The 27,020-nt window shown below is 40.8% G+C and overlaps 3 protein-coding genes across 7 annotated transcripts in view; 2 read left to right on the top strand and 1 right to left on the bottom strand.

The window, feature by feature from the left end:
- rnf20 (ring finger protein 20, E3 ubiquitin protein ligase) overlaps positions 1-11,385 on the top strand; it is a 14,388-nt gene extending 3,003 nt beyond the window's left edge. For both annotated transcript variants that reach the window (XM_010771791.1, XM_010771783.1), the window contains exons 8-22: positions 2,350-2,496; positions 2,591-2,665; positions 2,771-2,890; positions 3,158-3,337; positions 3,419-3,554; positions 3,674-3,795; positions 5,987-6,143; positions 6,286-6,598; positions 8,095-8,212; positions 8,309-8,458; positions 8,539-8,751; positions 9,122-9,247; positions 9,326-9,466; positions 9,729-9,833; positions 10,667-11,385. In XM_010771791.1, coding sequence (XP_010770093.1) covers positions 2,350-2,496; positions 2,591-2,665; positions 2,771-2,890; positions 3,158-3,337; positions 3,419-3,554; positions 3,674-3,795; positions 5,987-6,143; positions 6,286-6,598; positions 8,095-8,212; positions 8,309-8,458; positions 8,539-8,751; positions 9,122-9,247; positions 9,326-9,466; positions 9,729-9,833; positions 10,667-10,843 — 2,280 coding nt within the window. In that variant the 3' untranslated portion in view covers positions 10,844-11,385. The remainder of the gene's footprint in view (positions 1-2,349; positions 2,497-2,590; positions 2,666-2,770; positions 2,891-3,157; positions 3,338-3,418; positions 3,555-3,673; positions 3,796-5,986; positions 6,144-6,285; positions 6,599-8,094; positions 8,213-8,308; positions 8,459-8,538; positions 8,752-9,121; positions 9,248-9,325; positions 9,467-9,728; positions 9,834-10,666) is intronic.
- Positions 11,386-11,527: 142 nt separating this feature from the next.
- On the top strand, positions 11,528-15,096 carry LOC104946023 (transmembrane protein 109-like). 2 transcript variants are annotated; one of them, XM_010771765.1, is made up of 4 exons: positions 11,528-12,558; positions 12,885-12,944; positions 14,249-14,351; positions 14,625-15,092. In XM_010771765.1, the coding sequence occupies exons 1-4, from the start codon at positions 12,325-12,327 to the stop codon at positions 14,978-14,980; spliced, it is 753 nt and encodes a 250-aa protein (XP_010770067.1). In that variant the 5' UTR covers positions 11,528-12,324; the 3' UTR covers positions 14,981-15,092. The 2 variants fall into 2 exon arrangements, with proteins under 2 accessions (XP_010770067.1, XP_010770074.1); XM_010771772.1 differs by lacking the exon at positions 12,885-12,944 and having other exon boundaries at positions 11,536-12,558; positions 14,625-15,096.
- A 4,563-nt stretch (positions 15,097-19,659) lies between these two features.
- Positions 19,660-25,217, bottom strand: LOC104945998 (uncharacterized). Of its 3 annotated transcripts, XM_010771748.1 has the most exons (9): positions 25,033-25,217; positions 23,821-24,093; positions 23,032-23,337; positions 22,399-22,424; positions 22,143-22,230; positions 21,712-21,869; positions 21,527-21,625; positions 21,175-21,219; positions 19,660-20,526 (listed from the first exon to the last, which is right to left on the bottom strand). In XM_010771748.1, the coding sequence occupies exons 1-9, from the start codon at positions 25,070-25,072 to the stop codon at positions 20,362-20,364; spliced, it is 1,200 nt and encodes a 399-aa protein (XP_010770050.1). In that variant the 5' UTR covers positions 25,073-25,217; the 3' UTR covers positions 19,660-20,361. The 3 variants fall into 3 exon arrangements, with proteins under 3 accessions (XP_010770050.1, XP_010770042.1, XP_010770057.1); XM_010771740.1 differs by having other exon boundaries at positions 22,143-22,424; XM_010771755.1 differs by having other exon boundaries at positions 20,481-20,526; positions 21,712-21,793; positions 22,143-22,424.
- Between the last annotated feature and the right edge of the window lie 1,803 nt (positions 25,218-27,020).

Genomic DNA, 27,020 nt, shown 5'->3' with positions numbered 1-27,020 from the left:
AACAATACCCTGACCCCCCGCAACCTACCATCCAATAACAATACACAGTATTGATATAAACTAATAATTTTACATTTGCTAGAAAATAGTATACCACAAATCTAACATGGGGCGGATTTTAGTCCTAGCTTTCATTCACCAATATTTCGCCACACCAGCACACGGAGTTCTCACACTGAGTCCCTAACTTCGCTACAAACTCCGCACAAAATATAAATAAACACACCGCTTCCCCCTACAATACGCATCCACCAAAATGGATATTGTTATTCAAAGACCGACAAAAACCATCACACTAAACCAGAAAACATCTCTAAATTTAAGTCAAAATAAGCTACGACCAATATACTTCCTTACGAGCGGAATACCGTCGTCTTAACCGATCTACCCTTGGCCGGCGACCAATGCAACCGGAGTATCCTCGAAAAGAACACGCCGGAATGTGTAATTCTCTGTATTCACCGGACTCGGTGAAGCGTTCCGCAACGTGATGTGAATTTTTTAAGTACGCGCGAGCTGGCGCGAGTGTACCATACCGACTCGGCTGATCGGAATCGTGGCGAACGATATCGAGGTCCTCTCTCCTTATCAATGCCTGTAGGAGGTGAGCAGGTCTACTACTGATACGAAAAGCTACCTTATTTATTTTTGTTGTTCATTTATATCTTATCTAGTTAACATTTATTTATTTATGTATTTTTTTTAATCTCTCCAGTTTTAAATGATATTTTTAGTTTACTGTCCTATAGTATACATTGGAATGATTTCAAACCTGTTTTTATTTATCCTAATAATTATAAAGGAGTGCCTTGGAAATACTCAGAGTCCTTTACCTCACTGAGCCTCTCAGTCTGACAGGAGAGCTCTCCTCCAATGCTGGTTGTAGAAACATCTACTTCTTATATCCGTTAGCGCAGCTATCACCAGATTCTAATAACAACAGCGCCGGTACCGGAGCGCCCTCTCCCTCGCTTGCTCTCTCGCTCCCACGCTTGCACTTTGGCTGTGACCTGGGGGAGCCAGATAAGCCAAAATCCCCCATTTTCATCACTTACAGCGCCCATCGTACAGGGCAAATGAAAAGTGTAACCGGGGTGAAAAGGGTGTTAACTTTACTTAAATATGAATGTTGTTACATCAAGGCCGAAAATTTGGATGAGCGCCAACGGTCAAAAAAGTTTTTTCCCTCCCAGAGCTACCAGCGCAGCGCCCCCCAGATCTGGCGCCCTAGGCGACCGCCTATGTCGCCTATGCCAGAAATTGGCCCTGCCTAGTACATACAGTGGCAATGTCTCAAGATTTAGCAAAAATACACCTTTTATTGAACATACAGTAACACAAATACTACAAATCCACATAACAAACAATCAAAAATGAAAAAGGGTCGCCACTTATTTTTATTAAATGGCTTGTCGACCTAGCAGCAGCGCGCATATTTCAGCAGCGGCGCTGCGCCGCCACTATTTGTATATAGGGAAACACTGTATTATAATATTGTCACTAGGGATGCTCCGATCGATCGGCCGCCGATCGATATCGGCCGATATTCACTCTCTGCCGATCGATCTGTGCTCTCTAAAAATGCAGATCGCGAGAGCCGATCAGATGACGTCAAATACATGACACTTTTCTCTGTGCGCTGCAAAACAAGCTCGCCAAAATGGCTTCACCGGTCTGGCAGTATTTGAAGGTGTCCGAAAATGACAATAAAATAGCGGTATACAACGTGTGTGAAGCAGAAATCCTGCAGCTCCGCCCGCTGTGACGGACCGGTGAGCAAAAAACACACTCAGTTAGACCTGACACATTTAGCTGTTTGATCTACCTCTGGAACTAGCTAAACTAGTTATAAATATGTTTATTCTTCACTGTCGGGTCACTCATTACTGGATCAGTGAGCTGCATGAGACGATACTGACGGGCTGTCAGGAGAGGGAGAGAGGAAAAGAGAGCGCTTCCGCTCATGTCTCCCGTGTTATTATCCAAAGTGAATGTAAACTTGAATAATGTACTTCATTTGAATGTAATAATTATGTTGGTTGTTATTTGTGGAAGCGCCAGTGAATGAGCCCCATTAACTGAGTTTTAAACATCACTTCAAAAGGAAGATCCCCATAGGCCCCGCCCACTCGATCGGTATCGGCCGATACTGATTCCGGCGATCGGCCCCAAAATTGGCGATCGGAGCATCCCTAATTGTCACCCACTGTGTTTAGTAAATTATTAAATACTTATTTGGTTTCCTGTTAAGAATAATCCTTTAGTAACATCTGCTTAGTTGCACAGTACTATCTTGTGTTTGTAATGGATGTCTCTTGTGTGTTGTCATGTGTCTGTGTTCCTGTCCAGACTCGTCCTCTGGGTCGTGCGGCTAACAAAGCGGACCAGCGTGTCAGCGAGCTGCAGGTCCTGATCGAGGAGCTGCAGTGGGACATGGAGAAGATCCGCCGCCGCGAGAACAGACTGAACGCTCACCTGACTGAGATACTGGAGAGGGTGAGGATGTGATCTCTCTCTCGCTGCATGTGTGTCTGAAGAAGTCTTTATATTATACTAAATTCTTTATAACACTTCCTGTAATGTGTCCCAGGTGAACAGCAAAGGCTATAAGGTGTGTGGGGAGGCCAGCAGCGTGTGTGGGACCATCACTATTAACAAGAGAAAGGTATGAATTGTATATTTTGATGTGTGAAGATCTTTATCCTCTACTTTTTCTTTCCATGCCTTGCTGTTCATACTTGCTGACATGTCCCTTATCTCTCCTGTGAAGTTTGAAGAAATGAACAGTGATATGGAGGAGAACACGGAGCTGGCAGACAACCGCTTCGTCGAGCTGCAGAAGCTCCAGCAGGACCTGCAGACTGTGCACCAGGAGAACAACAACATGAAGGTACACGTATCTTTCACAACTTTCTTCTGGCTTTCATTTGGAAAAGGACACATTGATTGATAATTGTATTCCAGGAAATGTGGTTGCACGTGTTAAAGGTACTGCTATGTTGAAAAGAGAAGGGGGCATGGGTCAAAAATAATGGAAGAAAGTGCCTCAATTTAAAGGCTTACCCTTAAATCTCGCTGGTAACCTTTATACGGCTAAAAAAGCTGCGTACTTTACTGTTTTTAACATGTTTTCTTTTGCTGTCTCTTTCTCTCTCAGGCGGAGTTGCTGATCCGAGCAGAGGGCGTGGTCAAAGAGACTTCTGAGTATCGCTGCTTACAGTCACAGTTTTCTGTGCTCTACAACGAGTCTCTGATCCTGAAGTCTCAGTTAGATGAGACACGTGCTCGTCTCAACACCACCAGGACGGCGAGGCTCCGACAGCTGGAGCACATGGAGGTCAGTGGGTGCATCTGAACTGTGAGTGCCTATCCATGTTGCTGTTCGTCCTTTTCTCACTCTCATCCGCTCTGTACGCAGAATGACGAGGTGGCTCTGCAGAGGAAGGTTCGTACGGAGGTGTTTCAGCTGGAGGACACACTGGCTCAAGTCAGGAAGGAGTACGAGATGTTGCGCATTGAGTTTGAACAGACGCTTGCTGCCAACGAGCAAGCAGGTAACCAACAGGTTCCCTCTATAATAGTGAATGAAGTGCAACAACGTGCTCCTTGCTGAAAGAAATGTTCTAATCTGTATTCTCTTTTGTTCCCCTAACTACCTTTCTCCTTCTCTCAGGTCCCATCAACAGGGAGATGCGTCACCTGATCAGCACGTTGCAAACACACAACCAGCAGATGAAGGTAGAGGTGGTGAAATACAAGATCAGACTGAGAGAGACGCAAGCTGAGCTCAACCAGGTAGGTCAACTAGAGACACTTGTACAGTCACCAGCCACGGAAATGAGATGGAGAGAGATGGAGAAAACTTTATTGAGACATTTGTGCTCCAATTCGTTTTTCTGTCTTTGTGTATATATTGCACATTGCTCTATTGCAATTACAGTTCAGGACAGTGATGGAAGCTGGATCTAATGATGGCTACAAGAGGTTGGATTTGCACTTTATGAACATATTCTTCTTTCTTGATGGCAGAGCATTCTTATTCAGAGAAGAGGGGATGTTGGGAGTCTGCAATGGCTGTTGCTCATTTACTGACTGCCTACTTGTATCGGCTCATCCTCTTGTATTCCTGTTCACCTCCATCTGTTTTGTGCATGCGTGCAAGCCTGATTTCCAGTTGCTGAACCACGCCGTAAATCTGTGTTCAATTTATAAAAACGGATGTTGGAACATCCTCGTGATCTGCTTGGCCTTAGAAACTAAACTATAACAAAGCTTGTTTTGCAGAAAATAAGCTTTCCATGTTGACACCTTACTATTTTTATATGGACTCCTGAATCATTGTCTATCTGGTTGTTGTTGTTTTTTAATGTCTCGTGGTCAATCACTTCTCACATGTAAAGGGATGTGTTTTGGTAACCTTCAAATGAGATGGTTAGTGCAACACTGTTCTCATGGTGTCATCATAGTACACACAAGGGTAGGGGAAGGTTTTAACGGTACTACTACTTTTATCGATACCGCTTATCTTCCGGTCTTTTAACGGTACTTTTATCGGTTCTTTTGGAGAGAAAAAACTAACTAAACAAATTGTGAACAAAACTAACATTGCTTTTTGTTTAAATTAAATACATAATATTTCACATCAAAAGAAACAACAACGTTTTAACAAATCGTATTAAATAATCTGATGACAGAACTGTAAACAGAATATCTGAAACTTAAACAAAATAAATAACTCAGTTACCTCTAATCATTAACCCATGTTTGTATAATGTAGCTAACTGTGTGTTGCTGCTAGCATACATAACACCTGACGTAGAAACGTTACTCGTGGACGGGGCTACAGAGCTACTAGAAAGACAGTGGAACCCGGTGCATTCCTCCGTCTGGATGTGGAGCACTTTGCTAAATGTTTAGACAAATTGCTCGTGTTACCGCCCTTACATGATAAACTCTTATTGCACTATTGGTAACGAGCATCGAGACGGGTAAAGTTTAACCACACCTCGGAGCGCCTTCTCTCCGCTATCTCCTCCGTGTGTGTGTGTTGCATGTTAGAAACGGAGTTGGCGACACAAACACTGCAATATAGACATATATTTCTTACATGTCTCCAGTACCGATAAAAAGACCGATAACGTCGGAGCGTAACGGTACCACGGTCTTTAATCATTCAGCCCCGGGCCCGTTTAATACCGGGGCTAAGTCCTCTTCTCCATGTCTCTTCTACATCAACATGTGTCCCCTCTTCTTCATGTCTCTTCTACATCAACATGTGTCCCCTCTTCTTCATGTCTCTTCTACATCAACATGTGTCCCCTCTTCTTCATGTCTCTTCTACATCAACATGTGTCCCCTCTTCTTNNNACTAGAAAGACAGTCGAACCCGGTGCATTCCTCCGTCTGGATGTGGAGCACTTTGCTAAATGTTTAGACAAACTGCTCGTGTTACCGCCCTTACATGATAAACTCTTATTGCACTACTAGCAACGAGCATTGTCCACATCGAGACGGGTAAAGTTTAACCACACCTCGGAGCGCGTTCTCTCCGCCATCTCCTCCGTGTGTTGCTGCGTGTGTGTAAACTGCCCCGCCCCCTCGCACACAGACGGGGGAGAGATCGAAAATACTAAAAATAATCATAGAAGCATTTTGCAGCCTTTTTGCGTATTAGAAACGGAGTTGGCGACACTAAAACTGCAATATAATGTTTGTGTAGCATAATATTTGTTACATGTCTCCAGTACCGATAAAAAGACTGCTAACGTCGGAGCTTAGCGGTACCACGGTCTTTAATAATTCAGCCCCGGGGCCCGTTTAATACCGGGGCTCGGTACCCATCCCTACAGAAGGGTCCATGACCTTTTGGAAAAGGCTCCATATCAAAGTATTCATTAAAGTTATCGGTCAGTTTGATAACACGTTTGATGGGTATAGTATAAGAAAGCGCATCATGCTTTAACACATGAATCTGTTGCTTCTTTAGGTCCGCGCCTCAAAGGGAAATGCCATCCTCCAGTCCCAGTCCAGCACAGAGATGGACGTGAAGGATGAGACCACCTCTCCTTCGACACCAGCCGTCTCCGGGGAGCCCGTGGTCAAATCAGAGGCTGACAACGGCTCCTCCACACCCAGCAGCACGGGTAGCTATCACCGAGTGGATCAACTTTGATGCAAATACATTAGATGGCTTTTTGTATCCTGGGTTCCCGTTGTTCTCACAGCGGATATTAAGTACATCAGGACTGTCCTCATCGACAAGTCTTTACTTTCTTCTCTCTATAGGAGCCTCTGTGAAAACTGAGCCTGGAGCAGAACCCGAAGCAACCGTAAAAGAGGAGGAGAAAGATGAGAAGAAAGAAAAGGAGGAAAAGAGAGAAAAGGACATTATAAAGAAAGAGGAGAAAGACAGAGAGCGTGAGAAAGAGAAGGAAAAGGAGAGAGAGAGGCCAACTCGCAGCAGTGGGAGCAGCAGTGTGATGAAGGAGGAGAGGACCGGCTGCAGCCAGCCGGAGGAGTTAGCCGGGGAGCGCCCCTCCATCGGGGGGTCCAAGAGGAAAGAGATGGAGCAGCTGAAGATCATAAGAGCCGAACTCAAGTAAGTGGCCTCCTGGGAAGTTTTCATTATATATATCTGTTAGGATTCTCTCTATAAACATCAGGAACATACTGTAAACCAATATTAACTCAGGCTGTAAGACATTTAAAGTTTCTTTCAATCTTCTCCAATAAAATAATAATAATAACATGAAAATAAAACAATTGTTTGTTAAATCATGCTAGTTTTTTAATCTATCAATTAGATCAAAAGAGCTGTGTGGCCTAGTGGTTAATATGACGAGAGTGTTAGTGTGTCAGAGAGTATTGAATCGTTCTGCATCATTACATATTCGTCATAGACTTTTACAAACCATTCATTAAATGTGGGGTAGGTAAGTTTGAGAAACCGGCTCGAGATACACTTTTTGTTATATTCCATGGAATGCTCTTAACATCCCGATAGCAATGAATATCTGAAGTGCTTTGACAAATCCATACAATTCCATCATCTGTGGAAGCCGTAGTACTGTAAAAAGCACGACCAATCATTTTAGCCGGCCCGGCTAAAGTAACTGGATGGCCTACCTGCCTGTCAGCCTTCCATCTGTGCACAACCTTATCTCGTGCCCTCATTGGTCATGTTCGTGTGTGTTGGAGGAGGGGCTCTGTAAGGAAGTGGCAGATTTGTTCCAGCTGTGTATTTTCAAATTCTAGCACACTCAAGCTGGTTTCTCCAAAATTACCTACTCCACCTTTAATTACATAAACAAAAAATGCATAGTACGAAGTACCCTAAATCTTAAAGATATTATCAAAATATCAGGGATGTTGTTTTGTTATCTCTTCAACCCTCTTCTAGATAGTAATACGAGGAAGTCTCTACTTTACCTAGACCCTCCAGAAAAACGCGATTCTGCGATCGCAGAATTTACTGCATAATCAGCCAAATGGCGCAGATTTTTAAAAAGCCGCATATTTATCAAAAGGCCGCATAATCCCCGCATTTTTCCACACAAAGTTGAGAAGAAAAAAAAGTTAACTCGTCTTGACGTGACGTCATCAGCTCGCGCATNACAGAATGTAAACAACACTGTATAGAGCTCATTTACCAACGAACATTTCTACTAAAGACCGGGCAAAAAGTGGGGGGAAACTATTCTGCACCCCGTGCAACTGTGTGTTGGAGCATAAGAGAAAATCGACGGTGACGACCCACTTTGATTCATTCAAACATTCGAAAATGCTTTCTGCTGCTGCGGACAAGAAAGCCAAACAACTCACGTTCACGAGGCATCAACCTCCAAAACCCTTCCCGCAATTTCACCGCATAAAATCACATAAAAACCCCGCATGTTTAATCGCATAATCAAGGATTTTTGCCCGCGTTTTTCTGGAGGGTCTATTTACCATGTTTCCCTCTCAAAGAGAAAGAGGGGCTATGGTTTGCAACAAAGCTCCCTGACTTGGAAGTAAACCAAATATGTTGCAGTTATGTGGCATTAGAAGTTACCATGGGGCTACCAAGGCTGAAATACTTTTCCCTTTGCTGTGCAGGAAAGCCCAGGAGTCCCAGCGGGAGATGAAGCTGCTGCTGGACATGTACCGCTCAGCGCCAAAGGAGCAGAGGGACAAGGTCCAGCTCATGGCTGCAGAGAAGAAGTCCAAGTCAGAGGTGATTATTCTTTATAAAGTCAAACATGGTTTTTGCTGCTGAAGTCACTTTAAAATCTGTTTCGTGGCACCCCAATAATAACAATGCTGTTTCCAGGGAGAGGAGCTGCGGCAGAGGCTGAGGGAGCTTGAGGAGAGGGAGAGGAGGGAGGGCAAAAAGATGGCGGATGAAGAAGCTCTGAGGAAGATCCGCTCTGTGGAGGAGCAGATCGACATCCTCAACAAGAAGCTCTCCATAGCCAAACAGGTGTGTCATCTGGTCGCTGTGTTCGTATGCACTAACAATAACCCCGCTGTCTCTAACTCTCGTTCTGCCTCCCTCTACAGGAGGAGGACGCCCTGCTGAGCGAGATGGACGTGACGGGGCAGGCCTTCGAGGACATGCAGGAACAGAACATCCGTCTGATGCAGCAGCTCAGGGAAAAAGACGATGCCAACTTCAAGCTGATGAGCGAGCGGATCAAGTCCAACCAGATCCATAAGCTGCTGAAAGAGGAGAAGGAGGAGCTGGCAGACCAACTGCTGACTTTAAAAACTCAGGTGAGCCTCCAGTCAACACCAGGTGCAATCTGTCAAGGGTTTGTACACACCAACACAAACACACAGGTCAACTGCAGTGACAACAACCTGGAGTCACTTCATCATTTCTTTGCATGCCGTAGGGATTAGATATATTTAGTTTGAATGCTCAATTTTCTTTTCAATAGAACAGCGTGTCAGAGAATAAAGAAAGAAAGCTTGAATAAAAAGTCTAATGTGCATTCAATTGACATCCTGATGCTGCTTTTTGTCTGTTACTCGTTTACTGTCTTTTCCCATAACATGTCAAATCTGTGTTTTCCATCTAGATAATAAAAAAAAAAACCTTTGTTTACCATCCACATGTGTTGGGTTTATTCCCATTTGTCAGGTGGATGCCCAGCTGCAGGTGGTGAGGAAGCTTGAGGAAAAGGAGCGCCTCCTGCAGGGCACCATCAGCACTGCTGAGAGAGAGCTGGCCCTTCGAACACAAGCGTTAGACATGAACAAACGCAAGGTAACACATTCAGATATGCACAGTTATGAACAGAAACATTGACGTTGAGGCAGACTAACACCTTCTCCCATCCTCCAGGCTCAGGAGTCTGCGGTGCTGTCGGAGGAGGTGCGAACCCAGCTGGAGCAAGTTCAGCAGAGGCTCAAACTGGTCAGAGAGGAGGTCATAGAGAACAGCATCTCCAGGGAGAAAGAGTCCTTTAACGCCAGACGAGCACAGGTAACATCCGCAGATAAACACGCACAAAATCAAGTCAGAGCGTTTCAGGAAGTAGGTGGAATTATAAAGGCAAGACGTGGTCTATACGTGGTGTTTAACAGATGGGATAATAAGTTTCAAAGCGTTCTTTGTTTCCATAACCGTGACACATGTGGCACAGTGCGGTTAACACAGCAAGAAGAAAGTATTCTGTTGACTTACAGGATCACCCTTTCATATCTTAAACTACATGTTTTCTAATGATAAATGTAATGTGTTTCAGGAGGACATCTCCAAACTAAGGGGAAAGATCGAGAAGGCCAAGAAACCCGCAGAGAAAATCAGCAACGGAGACGACATCCTTAATGAAGAAATCAGTGACTATAAGGTAGGTTTCTGTTCATAGGTCTGCTTCTGGAAGTCACAGTTACTGTAACATGATGTTGGTCAGGGTTTAAGGCACACCCACATCAGCTAAGTGCCAATTGCAGACAGTAACCTAATGTTGTGCATTAACACACTAGAGTGGTATCAGTCTTATGTAACGGCAAGAAAAACTAAATGGGACTTTCATTGCTCTCTTCATTTTCTAAATAGGCAGTAACTGAATGAGTTGTCCTTATTACTGTAGTTTCCACCAAATGAGACCAGCTGTCAGTGTGATCACACTATTTCGACAGAAACACACATGCACTGTGCAAACACTTAACATCAGATATTATAAATGACTCACTTGTACAAATAGTAGCTAGTGTAGTCCATTTAGATCTGGTAGCACAGACAGACATCCAAATGGATCAACCCAGATTTCTCCAGATTTGATCATGAACTGTAAAGGTGTTGTCATCATGAAGGGGAAATACTCTGAGGCAACCCGCAAGTCTACAATATGTGCTCTCTGTTCTGTACATGGTCTTGGAATCAGTATAGGCATGAAAGGATAGGATTATGGAAACAAACAAAAAAAAAGTGCAATTCAAGATATTATTGTCATCAAAACTCTCGAAAAAAGACATACTGGAAAAAAAAAATGATGCTGCACAGACAGGAAATCTCTTCCCCTCGCATCAGCCTTCATATCATGTGGTTTGTCCTGCTTAAGGGCAGTTGAAGATATTTGAGTCCACTTATCACAAAAACCTCTCAGCTCAGCACTGAAATGGCTTCTCAGTTTATTGTTCAAACGGTTCCCTCCCCCCTCTCTCTGCCTATCTCCCCCAGGCGCGCCTAACGTGTCCTTGCTGCAACTCCCGGGTGAAGGACGCAGTCCTGACAAAGTGCTTCCACGTCTTCTGCTTCGAGTGCGTAAAGACGCGCTACGACACACGCCAGAGGAAGTGCCCCAAGTGCAACGCCGCCTTCGGAGCGAACGACTTCCACCGCATATACATCGGCTAAAGCTGCGTTTCCCAGTGCACACTCGAAGGAAGAGGAAAAAGTGGTGGTGCACACAGTGCCAGGAGCGAGACTCATCACAGCCTCCTCTGAACTCGTGCCTCCCCCCCCGCTGCTGTGTGTGTGCAGGAAAGCCTCAGTGTGACTTCTTCAGATGATTCCAGCGTCAGAGGGTGCAGGGTCGTGATGCTCTGAAATGAACGCTTTAATATTTCTTTTGTTCTTAATAATGACTGAATTCAGCTTCTCCCATCCACAACTGTACTGCTTTAACGGTTCCAGAAACTGGGGCGGAAAGAATTTAGAGGAATAAGACACTGCGAGTTTGCATTTTTGTTGAGTGTGTGCGTGAGTGAGAACAGCCAATTACACAAACCAGTATACAAAGAAAAAGATAAGTAAAAGTGTAGTGGATGTTTGTTTCAATGTTGGTATGTGTGTCATTCATCATTTCTTATTATGTTTCTTTTTTTATTATTTGAACATCTCTCTTGATGCTGTGTAATTGCTGTTCTATTAGTTATTAAAGTGACATCTTAACTGTCTGGATTCTGTTTCCAAATCACAATTTTCTGCATCTCACATGGTTAATAAACCCAGAGAATAATAATAACATTTGACCTAGAGTATTAAACGACAAACCCCAGTGTGCAAATCTCACTTTCCTCCACCCCTCCTCCTCCGGAATATTCAGACGTGTTTGCATACAGGAATCTGTCGTTAGAAACGAAGGAAGGGAGCGCCATGAAAGGACAGCGACAACAAGGGAGGATTCTTTCATAGATTGTGCCACATAATCCATCAGGGCAGACCATTTGATGCAATCTCAGAGACAAAGGAGCACCAAACCTGACTCGCGTGGAGCTCGGAGCTGAAATAAGAAGCTTTAGAGACTCGTGGTCATCTTAACGTCACCGCGTTTTAGCGTTTTCTCATACGCGCAAAGCTACAACAGAAAAACTTTCGAGGGGCATTTCTGAACTATAGTATCTATTTTTGGAATTACTTTTAGCTGCATTTGGACTCCCGGTCAGATATCTGGATCGGTGCTGTTTCTTAAGCCTTTGACAGTTTCTTACCAAATATAGCCACTGTTAATTCTGGAGTGTCCTTGACGGAGCTGAGCGGTCCTAAATTGGGTATTTGCAGCGCTGCCAAAGTTTATAATTAAATTCTCGAAACATTTGGTAGTCCTAACGGTGTGTATATATTTGTTTACAACACATCTGGTCTAATTAGCCAATTGGATGATTCGTTGTTGTGCTTTTTATAAAGTGACTCATATTTCCTGCCTATTGTGAACTGCAGCGTGTTGGTTTAAAACTCGCTCTGTAGCCGATGCTCCCAAAAAGAAGCCATTTTTAAGTCTTTGAACTACAGTCATTGAACACGAGCTGCTTAAACGGCTCTGGGCTAAAGCTTTTGAACCTGGGCACACACATTTTGGAACCTTTTTTGTTTCTTTTGCTCTCAAATCCCTCACGATGACTTTTGGTGCGTCTGGCTCTGGGCGCGGTGGATGTTCCTCGGCTCGATTGTTCCTCCTCTCCACCACCTATGTGTTGGTGCTGGCGCTGGCCGGAGCCGAACAGGCCCAGCCGGGCGGGGGGAGCCCTCCGCCGGTCACCCTCGGCACTCTGATCTCGGGAAGCTGCCTGGAGGTCCAGCGGTACGTGGAGTCAGTGGTGGGGAGCGGCGTGATCCGGTCAGCTGCCGAGGTACAGACAATAAGTGCAACGGTGGTTGCTATCACTACTGTTTCTCTCACCAGGAAGTGGCTTCACTCTCTTCTTTTTCCTTACATTTTAATATCCTGGGTGTTTTTGGTCTAACTTCACTGTTTGCTCTAATTTTCCTTTCATCTCTATCCATTTTCCTCCCCCTTCACACATTCCTCTCTCCATCATGCCCCTCAACTTGTTAATCTCTCCCCTGATCCCCCTCATCTTTATGCCCTCGTTTGACATCTTATACCCATGCATTCCCCTCACCCCACTACACACACTCTTCTGCTTCCACTCGGCTCTGGCTCCCTTTTCCCCAGCGTGCAGTGTTGTTTCTTGAGTCATTGCTTGGCCAGGAACACATCTATACAGGGGCCATGGTAAGAAACCTCCTGGGTGTCTCCAGCTAGTGCCCTGACATGGTTCTTAAAACAGAGTCCTCTCCTGTGTATCTGTTTTGCTCATGTCACGTTATAGTTAGTGCAAAGAGTAGGAGCATGCCTATAGTGGAGCTGTGGCTTGGTGTGTGTTTATGTACAGTGGTGTTTTGCATGAAAGGGCCACAAAATAGTCCTATTTGTTGTGTGTGTTTGCATGTGCTAGCATGCTGATAAGAAGGCTTGTTTAACATGACTGGTAGCTCTTAATACAAAATAAAGGGTGTGTACATGATCCCTTGATAACTTATAGCTTTCTAATGAATGATTCCTGAATTTGGTTTTATATGGTACTCTTTCCATGGCAAAAACCCCATTTTGAAATGGAAAAATAATGTGATACAGTGATTAAATTGAATCCATAAGGCAAAAGTTAGATAAAGAGTGCATGCCACACTGACAGCGCCCAATAATGTTACAGAGCAACATTTCATCAAGGTATATGTCATCCACTACTGTACAGTGAATAAGTCCTTTGTATCATTTGTGGCTTCTGCTGGTTTTTAATCCACTTGTAAACACTTGATAAATGTTTAAGCTCTACACTCGATAATCAGCTTTTGAACATGTATATGAAATTGCAACAATTAAGTACAACAATGGCTGTTTGCAAGCCTATTAAAAGACACTGCAATATTGCATTAGTGTTGTAAAACTCACTCAAACCTCTAATTGGTTTGCAATTTGATCCTAATTTGAGCTGTAAATGATTAATGTATTTTCAGGTTGAATACACACTGACATGAAGTGGCAGATGCTTGACAGTGCCCTTGTATGAGCCAGTGTGTAGCGCAACAGGTGTACTGTAGTGTAGATAAGATACTTGTTCCACTTACAGGGCTTGACCTTGCCTGATGAAGTGTGTGTGTGTGTATGGTTTCTGATTTGGGGGGTGGTGAGCAGAGACTCTACACGAATAGAGAGGGTCACTGTCCAGCTGTCACTTGCATGCACAGCTGTTTGCCCAAGTCAACAATACAACACTTCTTCTATCTTAAGGTGCAGCTCAGCCACACTTTTAGTCATAGTCACATATATAAAGTCACATACGAGTACTCTATTAATTCAATCATCAGTTGGTATAAACATGCTGTGAATATCAGTCAGAATGTACTGTGTCCGCCTGTGCATTTGAGCAATGACAATATATAAGTAGGTTGTTCTCTGCATGATTATTAGAATGCTGCTTTTCTTCATTGCTATCTTGTTTAATAACATATGTCTCCACCCTCTCTGCACCACCACAGTTTTTGCAAATGGTGATCCGATTCCTCGCTGAAGGAGCTGCCAGCGGCCTGAACGTCATCGCTGTTTACGTCGCAGAGATCCTCCGGGTCACAGGATTTGACGGTGGGTACCGAGATGTCCCGTGTTTATGTGTGTGTAATTGAGCAACTTCAGGCTTTGCAGCAAGCTTCACTTTTTCTTCATTGTTTATGTATATTGCTGCAAATTGTCTGCTATAAGAGTGGAGGGAATGTGCCTAGTGAAAATATGCAGACGTGCCTCTCCCTCAGGCAATTTGTATTCCACTCCTTTTTTTTTTAAGTGTGAATGTTTACCACTGTTGCTTCCAGACTAGTATTTTCAAGCCTTATTCCTGATGAACATCTCTCTCCACAGTTGCTCTTACTTTGCCCCGCTTCACTCCGGAGGGCGTGGCGGCCATCGCCCAGTGGGGTCTGGTGGCCCTCATTGGCTACTGGGTGCTGACCATTGTTCTCCGTTTGCTCATTTGCTTGGTGAAGCGTGTGTTCTGGGTGGTGAAAACCGTCTTGGCGCTCTGGCTTTTCGGACTAATCGTGACGGAGAAGAACGCCACCGCAGACACCACAGCGGTCCGAGTGGGGGGCCTGGTGCTGGGATGTGTCCTGTTGACTCTGCTCACTTCCTGCTCTGAAAAGACTTGTACAGTGGAGCAGAGGCTGAGCACCCTCGAGGGCCGGGTGAAGGGTGTTGAGAAGAAGAAAGGGGAATAGAGATGGACAAAAGTGGTGGAAATGTCTTTTAAGAAAACAATGTCATCGATGTTTTCTATTTGTTTGTTAAACTTTTATGGGAAATAAAGTAATCTGTGGGATTTTTAAACGAGAAATGCACTCTTTGTTGAAAGCCAAAATAATGACACCACAGATTATTCGTACTATAATAAAGAACTGTAATCATTGAGACACAAAAGTAGTAAAAGGGCTACAATAGCAAGACCATTTTGTAGATCTACGAATAACAATGAAGGCAACATTTTACATAATTCTCAATTAATTAAGACAGTCATCAGTATGCCAACAGCCACAGTGACAATGTTAACATGCTGATGTTTACAAGGTAACGCTAAAGTATTGGACATTTCCAAATGTCTTTAAAGTCATTCTTTATTCATTTCTGTGGCACCATTCATTCTTCATCTTACAAAATGTCATAGCAATCCATCCAATATTTGGCGGGATAATTCAGTCCTGCCCAAAACGGCTGACCAACAAACGGACCCCGATTATGTTTTTGGGTTTGATATTCGACAGATATTCTTTCTGGTATTCTAACTGAGTTTCACAGATTCTAGGCACTCAGAGGATGGTTAGCTCACAGCTGATTTTAATCTACCCTCTATTTTATATAAAGATGTTTTGATGAAAATTCAGCAGTTTTCCATTGGAAAGTTTCAACCTTTGCAATGCCTTTTATGTCAGGTTGCCCTGTGACTCCAAAACCAGTCAAAAATAATTTGTTCCTATTTGTCCCCTGCAGTAATACAATTCTGCATTGATTTGGAGTCACTGTGTCACATGACTGTTCAAAAAGGCAACTGCTGAATTTCCATTAGAATGTTTGTATAAAATAGATAAATCACTCAAATCAATACTAAAAGGTGTACCCTACTTTTCCAATGTAGTAATTCAATTCTTTATTGATTTGAAGTCAGTTTGTCACATGACAAGGAAGCTAAAAACAAGACTTCATTAAAATAAAAATGCTTTTAATACCAATATTCTTAAAAGAAGTGCATTTGTCCAGTGTAGTAATATGTTATGGTATAAATTGGGAATTAATAGGTCACATTACATGTGAAAAAGAAATGAGACTTTAAAATAAAAAAATACAGAATTTTCCCTAGAACATTTATATAAAAATAAAAAGAGCACTAAAATCCAATAAAAAGGTGTGTCCTACTCGTCCAGCGTGGTTATACAATGCTGCATAATTTGGAGTCTCTTCACGTGATTTGGAAGCTGTGGTGAAGACGTTCCCCTGTTTGGCTGCCAGTGAAAGACTTCAGTAAGCGTCCCGTTGTCAGGGGGGGGTTTTATGTCCCTATGGGGATCAGATAGGAATCCAGCCTCCACTGAAGGGCTACCATTCGAAAAAGGACCTGGCACTAAAAGTGATTAGAGTTCAGCTGAACCATGTACTGGAAATTATACATTTGTATCTTTAAACCAAGCCAACCTAGCTGTCCATGGCCTCTTTAGTCGCCTGTGCCTGGTTGGTTCTCGCTGCTCAGTCAACTGGAAGCTTTTCCTCCAGATCCACACTAACGGCCTTCAACCCCCACTGCCACTCCAGCCGAGTGGAACAACCTGACCTCGGTGCCAGAATTATCATTCCTGCTAGCTCGGCCTGCAGCATTAAGACTCACTTCCCCCTACGCTTTGTTGTGTTACAGTGCAGAGTGGAAAGATATGAATCCACATTGAAACTAACTCCCTGTGTCACCACCTCACTGCATCATCACAGAAAAATAAGATAGGGAAGGTCATCTGATTCTAGACATAAATGCATTTACAAAATAATTATTTGAAGATGTTATTGTAAAAATAAAACATCTAATATTAGAAGATCAGACAGAAGATCAGCCGGTTGTGCAAATGGAGCCTTTGGCTTTAAAGCTGCTATGTTTGACCAAAAATGTTATAATTACAATGAATTAAATGACTATATGGGATGTGAAATGTGTCACTTAATCTTGACTCTTTAATTAGGCTCAGTTAGCTCTAAAGTGTCTTCCAGCTCTTTCATTTTTATATCTTAGTTCACTCTCAATCACTTTTCCTCAGCAGCAGCAGAAAAAGTTTTCAGTGAAATAGTTCTTCAAATTAAAGTGCAAACAACCAGCATTAGCGAGCTGGTGAACAATGTTGAGCAATTAGCTTCCAAAAAACTAGATATTTCTCTCAGGAGGAAGTGTAGACCAAAACGGAGCTAACTGCTGTTATGATTGTTATTTTTTAAATTAATAATCCCAAATAGGGAAAATGTTTTCGTTACATCAGCATGTAAAAAAGTGTTGTACATAATTAGAAAGAAAAAAAAGAGTCAAAAACGAACAGTTATACAAAGTAAACATCTCAAAATAGAAGATAAAACAGAACCAAAAGAGTGAAAATATAGAAGTTAAGAGCGTTAAGAAAAAATATGAAAAGTATCTGATAAATAAAACCCCATTGAAGGGTTACATTACAGCTAACACAATATAAAAGTGGAATATTATTTACATTTAGTGTGCAATAATATGTCAAATAAATAGAAATGTAAAATGTACAGTGTGAAGTTATAAATCCATAAGCAACAATCTGCTATCTAGTTAGCCAAAACAACTTAAAAGATAACACTGAATCTCAGAGTAGTTTTCACTACCACCATGTGGCTTACAGATGTACAAAATGGAAACAAATATTGTTGTATGCACCCTTTGATGACATTTCAACACCTATACTTAAAAAAGAAATAGTTGAACATAGTCATACTGTATTTTCATATGCTACACTATTTGTTACAGTGCTTTTCAGGCGATCATCCTTTTTGGACCGGTTGTTATTGTTCGAAGGGAATTAAAATGCATGGATAAACTTTTGGCTTTGCGCTGACATGTTGGATTGGTGGTGCGTGTAGTGGCGTAACAAAACTACAATACATTCTCAATATATTTTTATTGTAAGGCTTGGTGATATCATGCCTCATTTCAGATTATTAACCACAAAGGACAATCAATACCGGAAAGTGAACCCTAACCATGCACAGATTAGACAGTTTAACTAATTTGTCAGATAATAACATATCTCAGGTCCTTGTCGCTGATATCTTCTGACATTTCCCTCCCTACCAGTTATTTTCCCAGAAAGAAAAAATGAAATCGTGTGTAATAACATTTATTGCACCTCATACAAATGTGTATTGAGTAATGCACTTATGGTACAATGTTGACATAAGTGCAGTGCAGAGGTGTTTTTATGCCATTGAAATTATGTACAAGGCAACTGGTGCTTGTGATTTTACTATCAAAAAATCACTTTACAAGACAAATAATATACATTAGCACATTTAAATCTGTGTATGTGTTTGAGACTTGCCTAAGACAATGAAATACAGTGGTTAGTACATATCAATATACATAAACATATAGGCTACAGCTCCTTCAGAAGTTAATTTAATTCACATATACGCTTCACTGCATAAATAAACGTTTTAAATGCACTGAAGCTGAATAACATGCAGAGTGCCAAGCAAATGTCCAAATAAGTAACATGAGGACTTTTCAACTTTTAAAGAGGCCCTATTATGCCTTTCCTGGAGTGTGTTTTATAGGTTTGTGTGCATGTAAATGGCTAACCAATCAGAGAAGACTGGGCTCTGGTTTCAGACAGAGGATGAAAAAAGGCAGTATGAGAAAATATAAAGCACTTTTGAACATTAAAACATGTAAACATGTCCTAAGAGAGGCACACAATGCAAATATGAACCTGAGCATTCACATTGGAGTAAATACAGAGAGCTTTGCATCAATTAAGGCTACTTTAGGAATGCTTTCTACCTACAAATATTCAGTTAAGCTGCAGTAAATGGTTCATCCCTGACATAACTGCAAGCACTTTAAAGCTATTTATTCAGAAATAGGAGACACAAATTAGCTATTTGAGTGTCACTCATGAAGTGAGATAGGAAAGAGAGATTTATTATTGTAAAAGTTCCATTTTGCTTTTGGTATGGAATGTGTGATCCTCAGGCACAAAGTCATAATTATGTTCTGGTCTGTAAAACTAAAATAACAGCCAGCAGCAGGTTAGCCTAGCTAGCCTAGCCTAGCTGGGTTGCGTTGTCTAAAATGCCAACCCAGTCTCACGGCATTTCGTGTTATAGTCACGAAATTAATTTAATCTATTGATTTGTGTTCACCAACACGATTTTCGCATTTCTTTTGTGTCGCACAGAACGATTTTAAAAGCAATGTATTTCTATTGGTAGTCTATGTTTCGTGCCTGCACCACGTCTTTTTGTCCTGTCGGGTCTTGAAAGACCAGAAGCTGTGTGGTTCATAAAAACATTTTCTTACTCAATATCTTACCCTAAGCCTAACCCTATCCCTTTTATTTTAAATTGTATAATGTCTGAGTTTTTTTTGCCGTCCGCGAGGAAAATAAATGGGGCAAAGAGCCTCAGAATACTGAAATCTGTATTTTTTGTCATCTTTATTTCCTTCTAATTTGTTATTATTTGGTGCAGGCACGAAACATACTAGACATAAAAATATAGAAATACATTACTTCTAAAATCGTTCTGTGTCAGAATACTGAAATCTGTATTTTTTAAATCTGTTTTTCCTTCTAATTTGTTATTATTTACATTGCTTTTAAAATCTTGCTGTGTGGCACGAAAAAAATTGCGAATTTGTGTTGGTGAACACGAACCAATAGATTAATTTCGTGACTATAACACAAAATGCCGTGAGACTGTGTTGAAAATACACACTGCTGCTCTTCACTATTGTTCGCAGTACCAAACCATTATGGACTGCTTCCTTTTAACAACAATATAGTGGTATGTTTGCAAGTTATGTTAAACGTTTGAAAAGATCATGTATCACCCTAATTTTTATAGTTCTGTGTTCACCACAGCAACCACATTGTGACTGGTCTTGCCACCTGCCATTACGTAGCCAAGATGGTGATTGCTGAGTGTGAGAATTCTCCAACTTCCACAACTTTTTGACCATAACGAGTGTACCTTCAGGCGGGTACTTAGTGCTCAGCACCTTGTTAAACTTTAGTGTAAATGTACTTGTACACTTAACTACTAGGTACTAAAATTAGGTCCCAGCAACAGGCCAACCGATAGCTTGGCTAACTTTACCTACCGGCACCTCTAAAAGCTCACTAACTAACATCTTATCTTGTTTAATCAGCTAAAAAAGCATATAAACAACAGAACCAAGTTTTATGGTGGTTTATGGACAGTTCTATTTCTTGGCTGGGACCAGTTTCCAGCTGAGAATCCAGGAAGCCTCTGATGAATATGAATATTTCCCAAAACTTTTGCCATAATATGAATGAGCTTACACATTTGAATGTTTCTTTCAAAATCAAGGCTCTCAGAGGAAATTGAGTTTGCTCGAGGTATAAACATCAGAGATAGTTGAGTCTGAACTGAGTGGGGGAGCGGAGGGCAAGGTCATCCCCTTCACCTCGAACCGCGGCTCAGGGTCAGAGTGGACGGGGAAAGTTGGAGCGTCTGTTTGCCCTGATGCAGCAAAAATCTGCGAGACAAATATGTCATAGAAGTATCACAAGCAAGATCATATTGAGGCAAAACAGATAAATGAAAGACTAAAGTACAAACATTACATACTGCTGTTTAAAAAGAGGCTACATGGAGAATATTTGAAATAAAATGATGAACTAGCATGAATCCATTAGTTTCAGAATATGCTATCGGCATATGAAAAAAACTAAATATACGCATTCAGGAGTTAGATGCTGGCAGGGCAGCTATATGAGACTAGGGTTACTCAAATGAACAGTAGAATAATAGTATACGAGACTTTCTAAACTCCGCCAACATGGATGGTAAATGAGGAGAAATCGTACCCCTGCTTAGGATTGGCTAGACTGTTCCCAACACCAGTACACTTTAATATGATATGAAAACTTTTGAATAGAAATATTCAATACGGCTTTGAGGGGGTGTTTTCACTCAGACAAATATATGTATTTTATATAAAAATATTGCAAGAGCCATTAAGATCACTGGGGAGAGTTATAGAAAAGATTACCGACTCTTGTTTTACTGTCAGGATATTGTGAGATTTTGCAAATAAGATAAGTTATTTTAACTAATGTGACCAAAAGAAGTTATACATAGATTTTGAAAAATACAATTCCACTTTATATGAATTATTTCATACCTCAGAATATGTTGGTGGCATCTCCACAGAAGGATGATTGTGTATCTGTGAAGCAAAACATAACATGTAAGTAGTGGAGAGGGAAAAGCATAACGGAGCTCAAGTGTTTGAGAAAACAAGAGAGATTCAAGCTCCAAAGGCCTTATTGTCATCTGCCCAGTAGCTACAGTGTAAATATGGCAATGACAATCTTAGGCTCCTCCAACAATGTAATATAATGTATAAGACATAAAACAATAAAACACAAATAAAATACAAACAGTGCAAAAAGAAACAGATTAGAAATAGAGTAGAATAAAGTAGTGCAGATTATGTAGATAAGTTCTCTGTTTGATATGCAACAGACACTAACTAGCGGGTCGGTGGACGTAAGAGGAGGCTGAGCGCGGTAAGGGGTCCCAGAGGGCTCGCTGACTTGATCTGGCTGCAGTCGAACAGGCTCAAGGTCGTACTGTATAGATTGACACAACGGGGAATTAGTTTATTAACAACAATACTAACAACGGCATACCATAGTGTTCACACAGGTAGCCTCACCTCTTCGTATGGCACATCAGGCCCAGCAGCTTCAGGCTCAGATGTCTTGTTTTCGGAGGAGCTGCCTTTACAGCAGCAGCGCCTCAAGACACACACGAAAAGTGAGGAAAAGAAAACACCCATACTAATACCAATAGCCGAATGCTCAGCAGGCGGTGCTGAAACAGAGAGTCAATGGGCAGAGAAATGTAAAGATGGTGCTGACTGATTGATTATGTCATTTGCAAGAATGTGTGTGTATACTATTGTAAATATGCTGCTTTGGTTACAATGCGAGGATATCCTGCTTTTTTCTGATTCGTGTCATTGTAAATCTTTCTTAGACATAAGAAGAAAGGTGTCGACAGGAGGACGATAATAGAAGACAGTTTTTAGTGTTGAAATTCAAACGCAGTCATTCGACACTTAAAGAAGATGGGCAGGTTACTTACCCTCCATTTCTAGTATCATCACTAAGGCTGTGTCGCCATCCTGATCCCTGATCTCATAGCGTCCCTGGCAAGACATCTGGAGGTCTTCCTTTAAAATCCCACATGGCTTTATCAGTTCAAATCCTATGCAATCATTTTCATACAAATGCCTTTTCAGCTTGCCATGACGAACTATATCAAACGATGGCTCTCCGAAGAAGTGAATATTGCAGTCGTTTGGTTCCAGATCAAAATTGAAGCTGAGTTGTGCACCAACCTTCAGTTCAGAGGTCCTAATGGTTGCTGGAAGACAGTAAGTACAATACTCTTCTGAGAACAAAACACTCGACTGCATGGTTTGGTTATTCGTCTACTTTTTAGGTTTTGTCTCTCACACTTGCTGACAGGTGAGAAAATTGTTGTTTTCAGTGTTTGTGCTAAGCGAGCACATGTATTGTATATATATATATATATATACCATTATGAGAGTATCTATCTCTCCGGCATGTTAGCAGATGAATAGTATCCAAAATGTTGAACGGTTTCTTTTAACTCATTTAGATTTGAATATTATGGCTACAAGCACTTCTTCCTTCTTAAGTGCATCAATATTACACATATTGAGTTTGTCTATTGGTCCCTTAACTGAAGGAATCCCTGTTTGAGGGATGTACAAGGGAGTCATTCTGTTAAATACAATAGATTACAACTAAAAGCTTGGCTAAGGATAAAACTAAAAATATTTGAAGTTTAAGAAGGTCATTCTGAGGTACTTCAATTCAGCTATAAAACATGATATTAAAGAGCATTGGCACCAACACATTAAGCTATGTATAAGGCTGTTTAGGACTATATTGTACACCAATAACAGTCATCTGACACTTAATGGAAAAACACAAAGGTTACTTACGGTCAGCTACATGCAGATACACCTCTAAGGCTGTGTCATTATTCTCATCCCTGAACTCATAGCGTCCCCTGTATGTGTTCTGTATGGCCTCAATGTAAATCTCACATGGCTCATTCAGATCAAACCCTACAAGCCCAAGTTCATCCAAATGCCTCTGCAGCTTGCCACGACGGACAATCGCAACCTCCGACATCCTCCTCCTGAGTGTGCCTTCTGGGAAGAAGTAAACGTTGCAGAAGTTTGGTTCCAGTTTAGCAGAGAATCGGAGGTGTTTACCAGGACTCTTATGAAAGGACTTTGTTTTTGCTGAAAGACAGTGAACACAAAGAGAGCATATAAAAGCAATATCTTAAAATCTTTTCAGATCAAACAATTCTACCGTAGAGAATTGGTTTCCAGTATAAGTTTACAGTTTAGTCTTTCATATAGCATGCTGGCTTTTAAAGAATTGAAGGAATAATCTATCGTTTTATTGCAGAGAGTTTAGAAGGTTAACACCCCTATCTAAAAGATAAACTGATTGTTCTTTTGTATGGAAACAAATCATGTTTCTCTACAGCTTCTTAAAATAAACTATTGTACATGCTAAAGAAATCTCAGGAAGCTAAATACAAGGGGCTTTTTAATTATGAAAAGCCACATTTTTTGCTTCCTGATATTCAGGTCGTACCATGTTAAGTGTACAAACTTTAAAGAAACAAGTGTAACACCAACACTATCCTGACAAAAAGAAGTACTAGGATAGGAAAATGTATTTGATGAAAATTGAAAACTAAAAAGGATATTTACCTTTTACCTCAATTGTGTAGGTCGACAGTTCTTTCTGTTCTTTGCCTCTGAACCTATAGATGCCCATGTCTTTCTGAGTTAAATTATACATCTCAAAGAAGATACCCATGTATTTCCGCCTTTCGTCCAACGAGGTCAACGGTTCACCCCATTTCCACAAGATGGTCACATTTGGGCTGAACTTGCGAGTGAACTCAAAGGACTTGGGCTTTCTGGGAACCCATAAGTTCAGAGAGTCTCCATACTCTACGTCATAACGCTGCTCTGCCAGGCCTAGAGAGGGAAAATACAACAGAAAGGTTACGAATGAACCCAGACACATACAAGCATGGATGCTTATCATAATAGGTATGCAGCATTTTTACTAAATATCAACCATGGTTAACAATTTACATATATTCATCACTTTGCTTTTCTGATTTGTTAAATGCAGCCAAAGCCTTATATTTTGAATTTTTTTTCTATTTGCCAAGAGTGATGACAGCAGAGGCAGCCAGTTAGTTAACCTTCACGTAAGCTAAGGTTAGAAAGCTATCTGTTACTTAGCCACACCTCATGCATAACTTTAGCTAAGTTTAACCAAGTTAGTTTGTATAATTGAGCCTATGGTCCAAAAAAATGCATTACAAGTAATAACATTTTTCTAAATCTGATAAATGATTGTGAATTAATGTGACAGCATTGTTTTGGCAGAAGCCCTGGATGCTGACCATAAAGGCAACTTTTTTGTAATGGTAGCAATATTAAAACAAAAATACATTATAAAAGTAGCTCCTCCTATTCAATATTTAGCTTGATTTAAAGATTTTGCCAACTTTATTAACTAGTTATTGTTTAATTATGGATGTAGTCGATGTTATAACTCAAGTGCACAAATGAATATCTTGTGCAGGAAACATGTAATGGGACACAAAACATTATAAAAGTTAGCAAGAAAACGATTATGTTATTGCATTTAATCTAATGCAGTTTAGAATACCTGTATTGTATCATTTTAAGTAACTATTTACCAGTGTAAAGTAGCATTCATTGGAAATAACGACACACATAATTGTATAAACTGAGTAACGTGTGATTAGTTAGTTTACGTTCCACCAATCACATGATATTGGCCTCCAGGCTAATTATTACTAACTGTTGGGTACAAAACCTTAAAGTACACAGATTTTGTCTTAAGCAGCTTTAGGATATGTTTACACTTAGGCTACTCACCCATACAAAGAAAGGCACCAAGCAACAACAACACTATCATCGTCTTCAGTGAGAAACACCTCAGCCGTGTTCAGTGTAGGTCGGAGCCAGTCCTTATTATTCAACATTAAACTGGGTGCAAACACCTCAATATATTCGCGGTGAGACAGACCACAAACCCTGTGCTCGTTTTTAGTAGGTTTTCAGGACGGGGGAGGGGGCTCAGCACACCCACAGGGCGTTTCTGCGGATGCACACATAATGCGTTCAAGGACCATAGGAAATTACTGCCATCCATTCTCGTTACAAGATTCCTAAAGTGCCAAAATGGCTGAGTCACAACAAGCCACCAGGCTCAGTGGCAGTGGTGGAATAAGTAGGCTACTCAGATTCTAATTCTACATTTTACTAAAAAGTAAGTTGTTACAATTAAAAGTCCTGCATTTAAAGTCGTACTTGTAAAAAGTACTCCTTATTCCATGGCACATTTAACATTTTATAATATTGAGTTACTGAGTTATTATGATGATTATTGATGTGCTTTTATCACAGCTTGTAAAGGTGGAGCTAATTTGAATAACTTGATATACTGCTGCTGGATAATTACATGTTAAAGTTGATTTAATAATTGATTTATATTTTTGTATTAGCTAATAGTCTAAATCTAAGTAACTAGTAACTAAAAGCTGTCAAATAAATGTAGTGGAGTAAAAAGTACAATATCGGCATCTCAAATGTAGTGGTGTAGAAGTATGAAGCTCAAAAACTGAGATTGAGAATACTCAGGTAAAGTACAAGTACCGTACTTGAATAAATGTACTTTTAAAAATATCAATCATGCTTGTAAAGCAAGGACACGATGGATGCTCAACTTTGTTTTCCCAGGGAGCGTGTTGGGAACAATGTTAGGGCACCAGGGGTCAGTTATTATGCAAATATTAGTTATATAGAGGATTAGAGGACTTTTAGCTCAGACCTCTGTCGGGGATCTTCTCTAGCTTTAAAAAACGTTTTCCAATAAACAAGCTTTATTTATCCATTTTGATTTGTTTGAATATACTGTATTTATATGTATTTGCTTTTTAAATTAGAAGATGTAAGGAGGATCACCCAGCACAGGACTTAAACTATTTATTATTTGTTCAACTCATTCCTATGTTAATAGGCAAAACTATATTGGATAATATTTGATTGATACACATTTTCTTAATCTTTTGCTAAACCAGTGGACAGAACCCAGCAGCCGGCAAAGTAGATGTTTAAGCTGGAGTTGGGGGAAGGCCACCATTTTCCTGATGAATAATGCCAGGTCAATCACTTGTGTAAAGGCACATTATTAAGATAATCATTTTTATTATTGATAGATCTAATAGTAATTTTCTCGGGTAATCGATTTCACTTTTGGTCCATACAATAAGAAATGTCTATGCATGTACAGAGGTGATGTACTTTACCTTGTTTTATCAGTTTAATAACCAAATTAGTCAAATAGAAAATCAGAACATTGTCCTCCAGTTTGTATGAAATGTTACATTAAAATGCTGGATACCCCCTTTAATGGTTTTCACAGCCTGCTCTGCTACATCTAGAATTCATCAGATGTAATCAAAAGTGGGAAGCCCCTTGTAACGTGCATGCAAAAAAGAAGAGACATGTGACATGATGTATTTTCAACAGTGCGCTTTATAATTCAAAATAAGAAGGTATAAGATCAAACCATTAGCAAAAACGAATTCATCTTTTTGAGAAAAAAAAAAATAATAATTCTTAAGTGATCAGAAAATATAGGTTTATTGCAAAAACAGGGTTTCAGTGCCCTCACCGAGCAACATGAAGGCAATAATAGAGACACAATAATTTCAAACCATAAAGACTTGCATCTGTGAGCTTTTGCACCGTCACATTAAAGAATTATATGTTGGTTATTACTCTATGATTGTTTGAAAACTTGTACTTGTGTTTCTATTGTTATACACACATGCATGCTTAAACTACTTGACACAACAATA

The sequence above is a fragment of the Notothenia coriiceps genome, unplaced genomic scaffold (genome assembly GCF_000735185.1).
Source record: "Notothenia coriiceps isolate Sejong01 unplaced genomic scaffold, NC01 NC01_scaffold00000339, whole genome shotgun sequence".
NCBI lineage: Eukaryota > Metazoa > Chordata > Actinopteri > Perciformes > Nototheniidae > Notothenia > Notothenia coriiceps.
This window is presented reverse-complemented; position numbering and strand designations above follow the sequence as displayed.

Bases quoted from the DNA above. Each gene is read 5' to 3' on its own strand.
- LOC104946023 (XM_010771765.1), top strand. From the start codon at position 12,325: ATGACTTTTGGTGCGTCTGGCTCTGGGCGCGGTGGATGTTCCTCGGCT. The intron at 12,945-14,248 runs GTAAGAAACCTC...GCACCACCACAG, and splicing joins ACATCTATACAGGGGCCATG to TTTTTGCAAATGGTGATCCG. The intron at 14,352-14,624 runs GTGGGTACCGAG...CTCTCTCCACAG, and splicing joins CCGGGTCACAGGATTTGACG to TTGCTCTTACTTTGCCCCGC.
- LOC104945998 (XM_010771740.1), bottom strand. From the start codon at position 25,072: ATGATAGTGTTGTTGTTGCTTGGTGCCTTTCTTTGTATGG. The intron at 22,425-23,031 runs GTAAGTAACCTT...ACTGTCTTCCAG, and splicing joins GTATCTGCATGTAGCTGACC to CAACCATTAGGACCTCTGAA. The intron at 21,870-22,142 runs GTAAGTAACCTG...TCTCTGTTTCAG, and splicing joins GATGATACTAGAAATGGAGG to CACCGCCTGCTGAGCATTCG.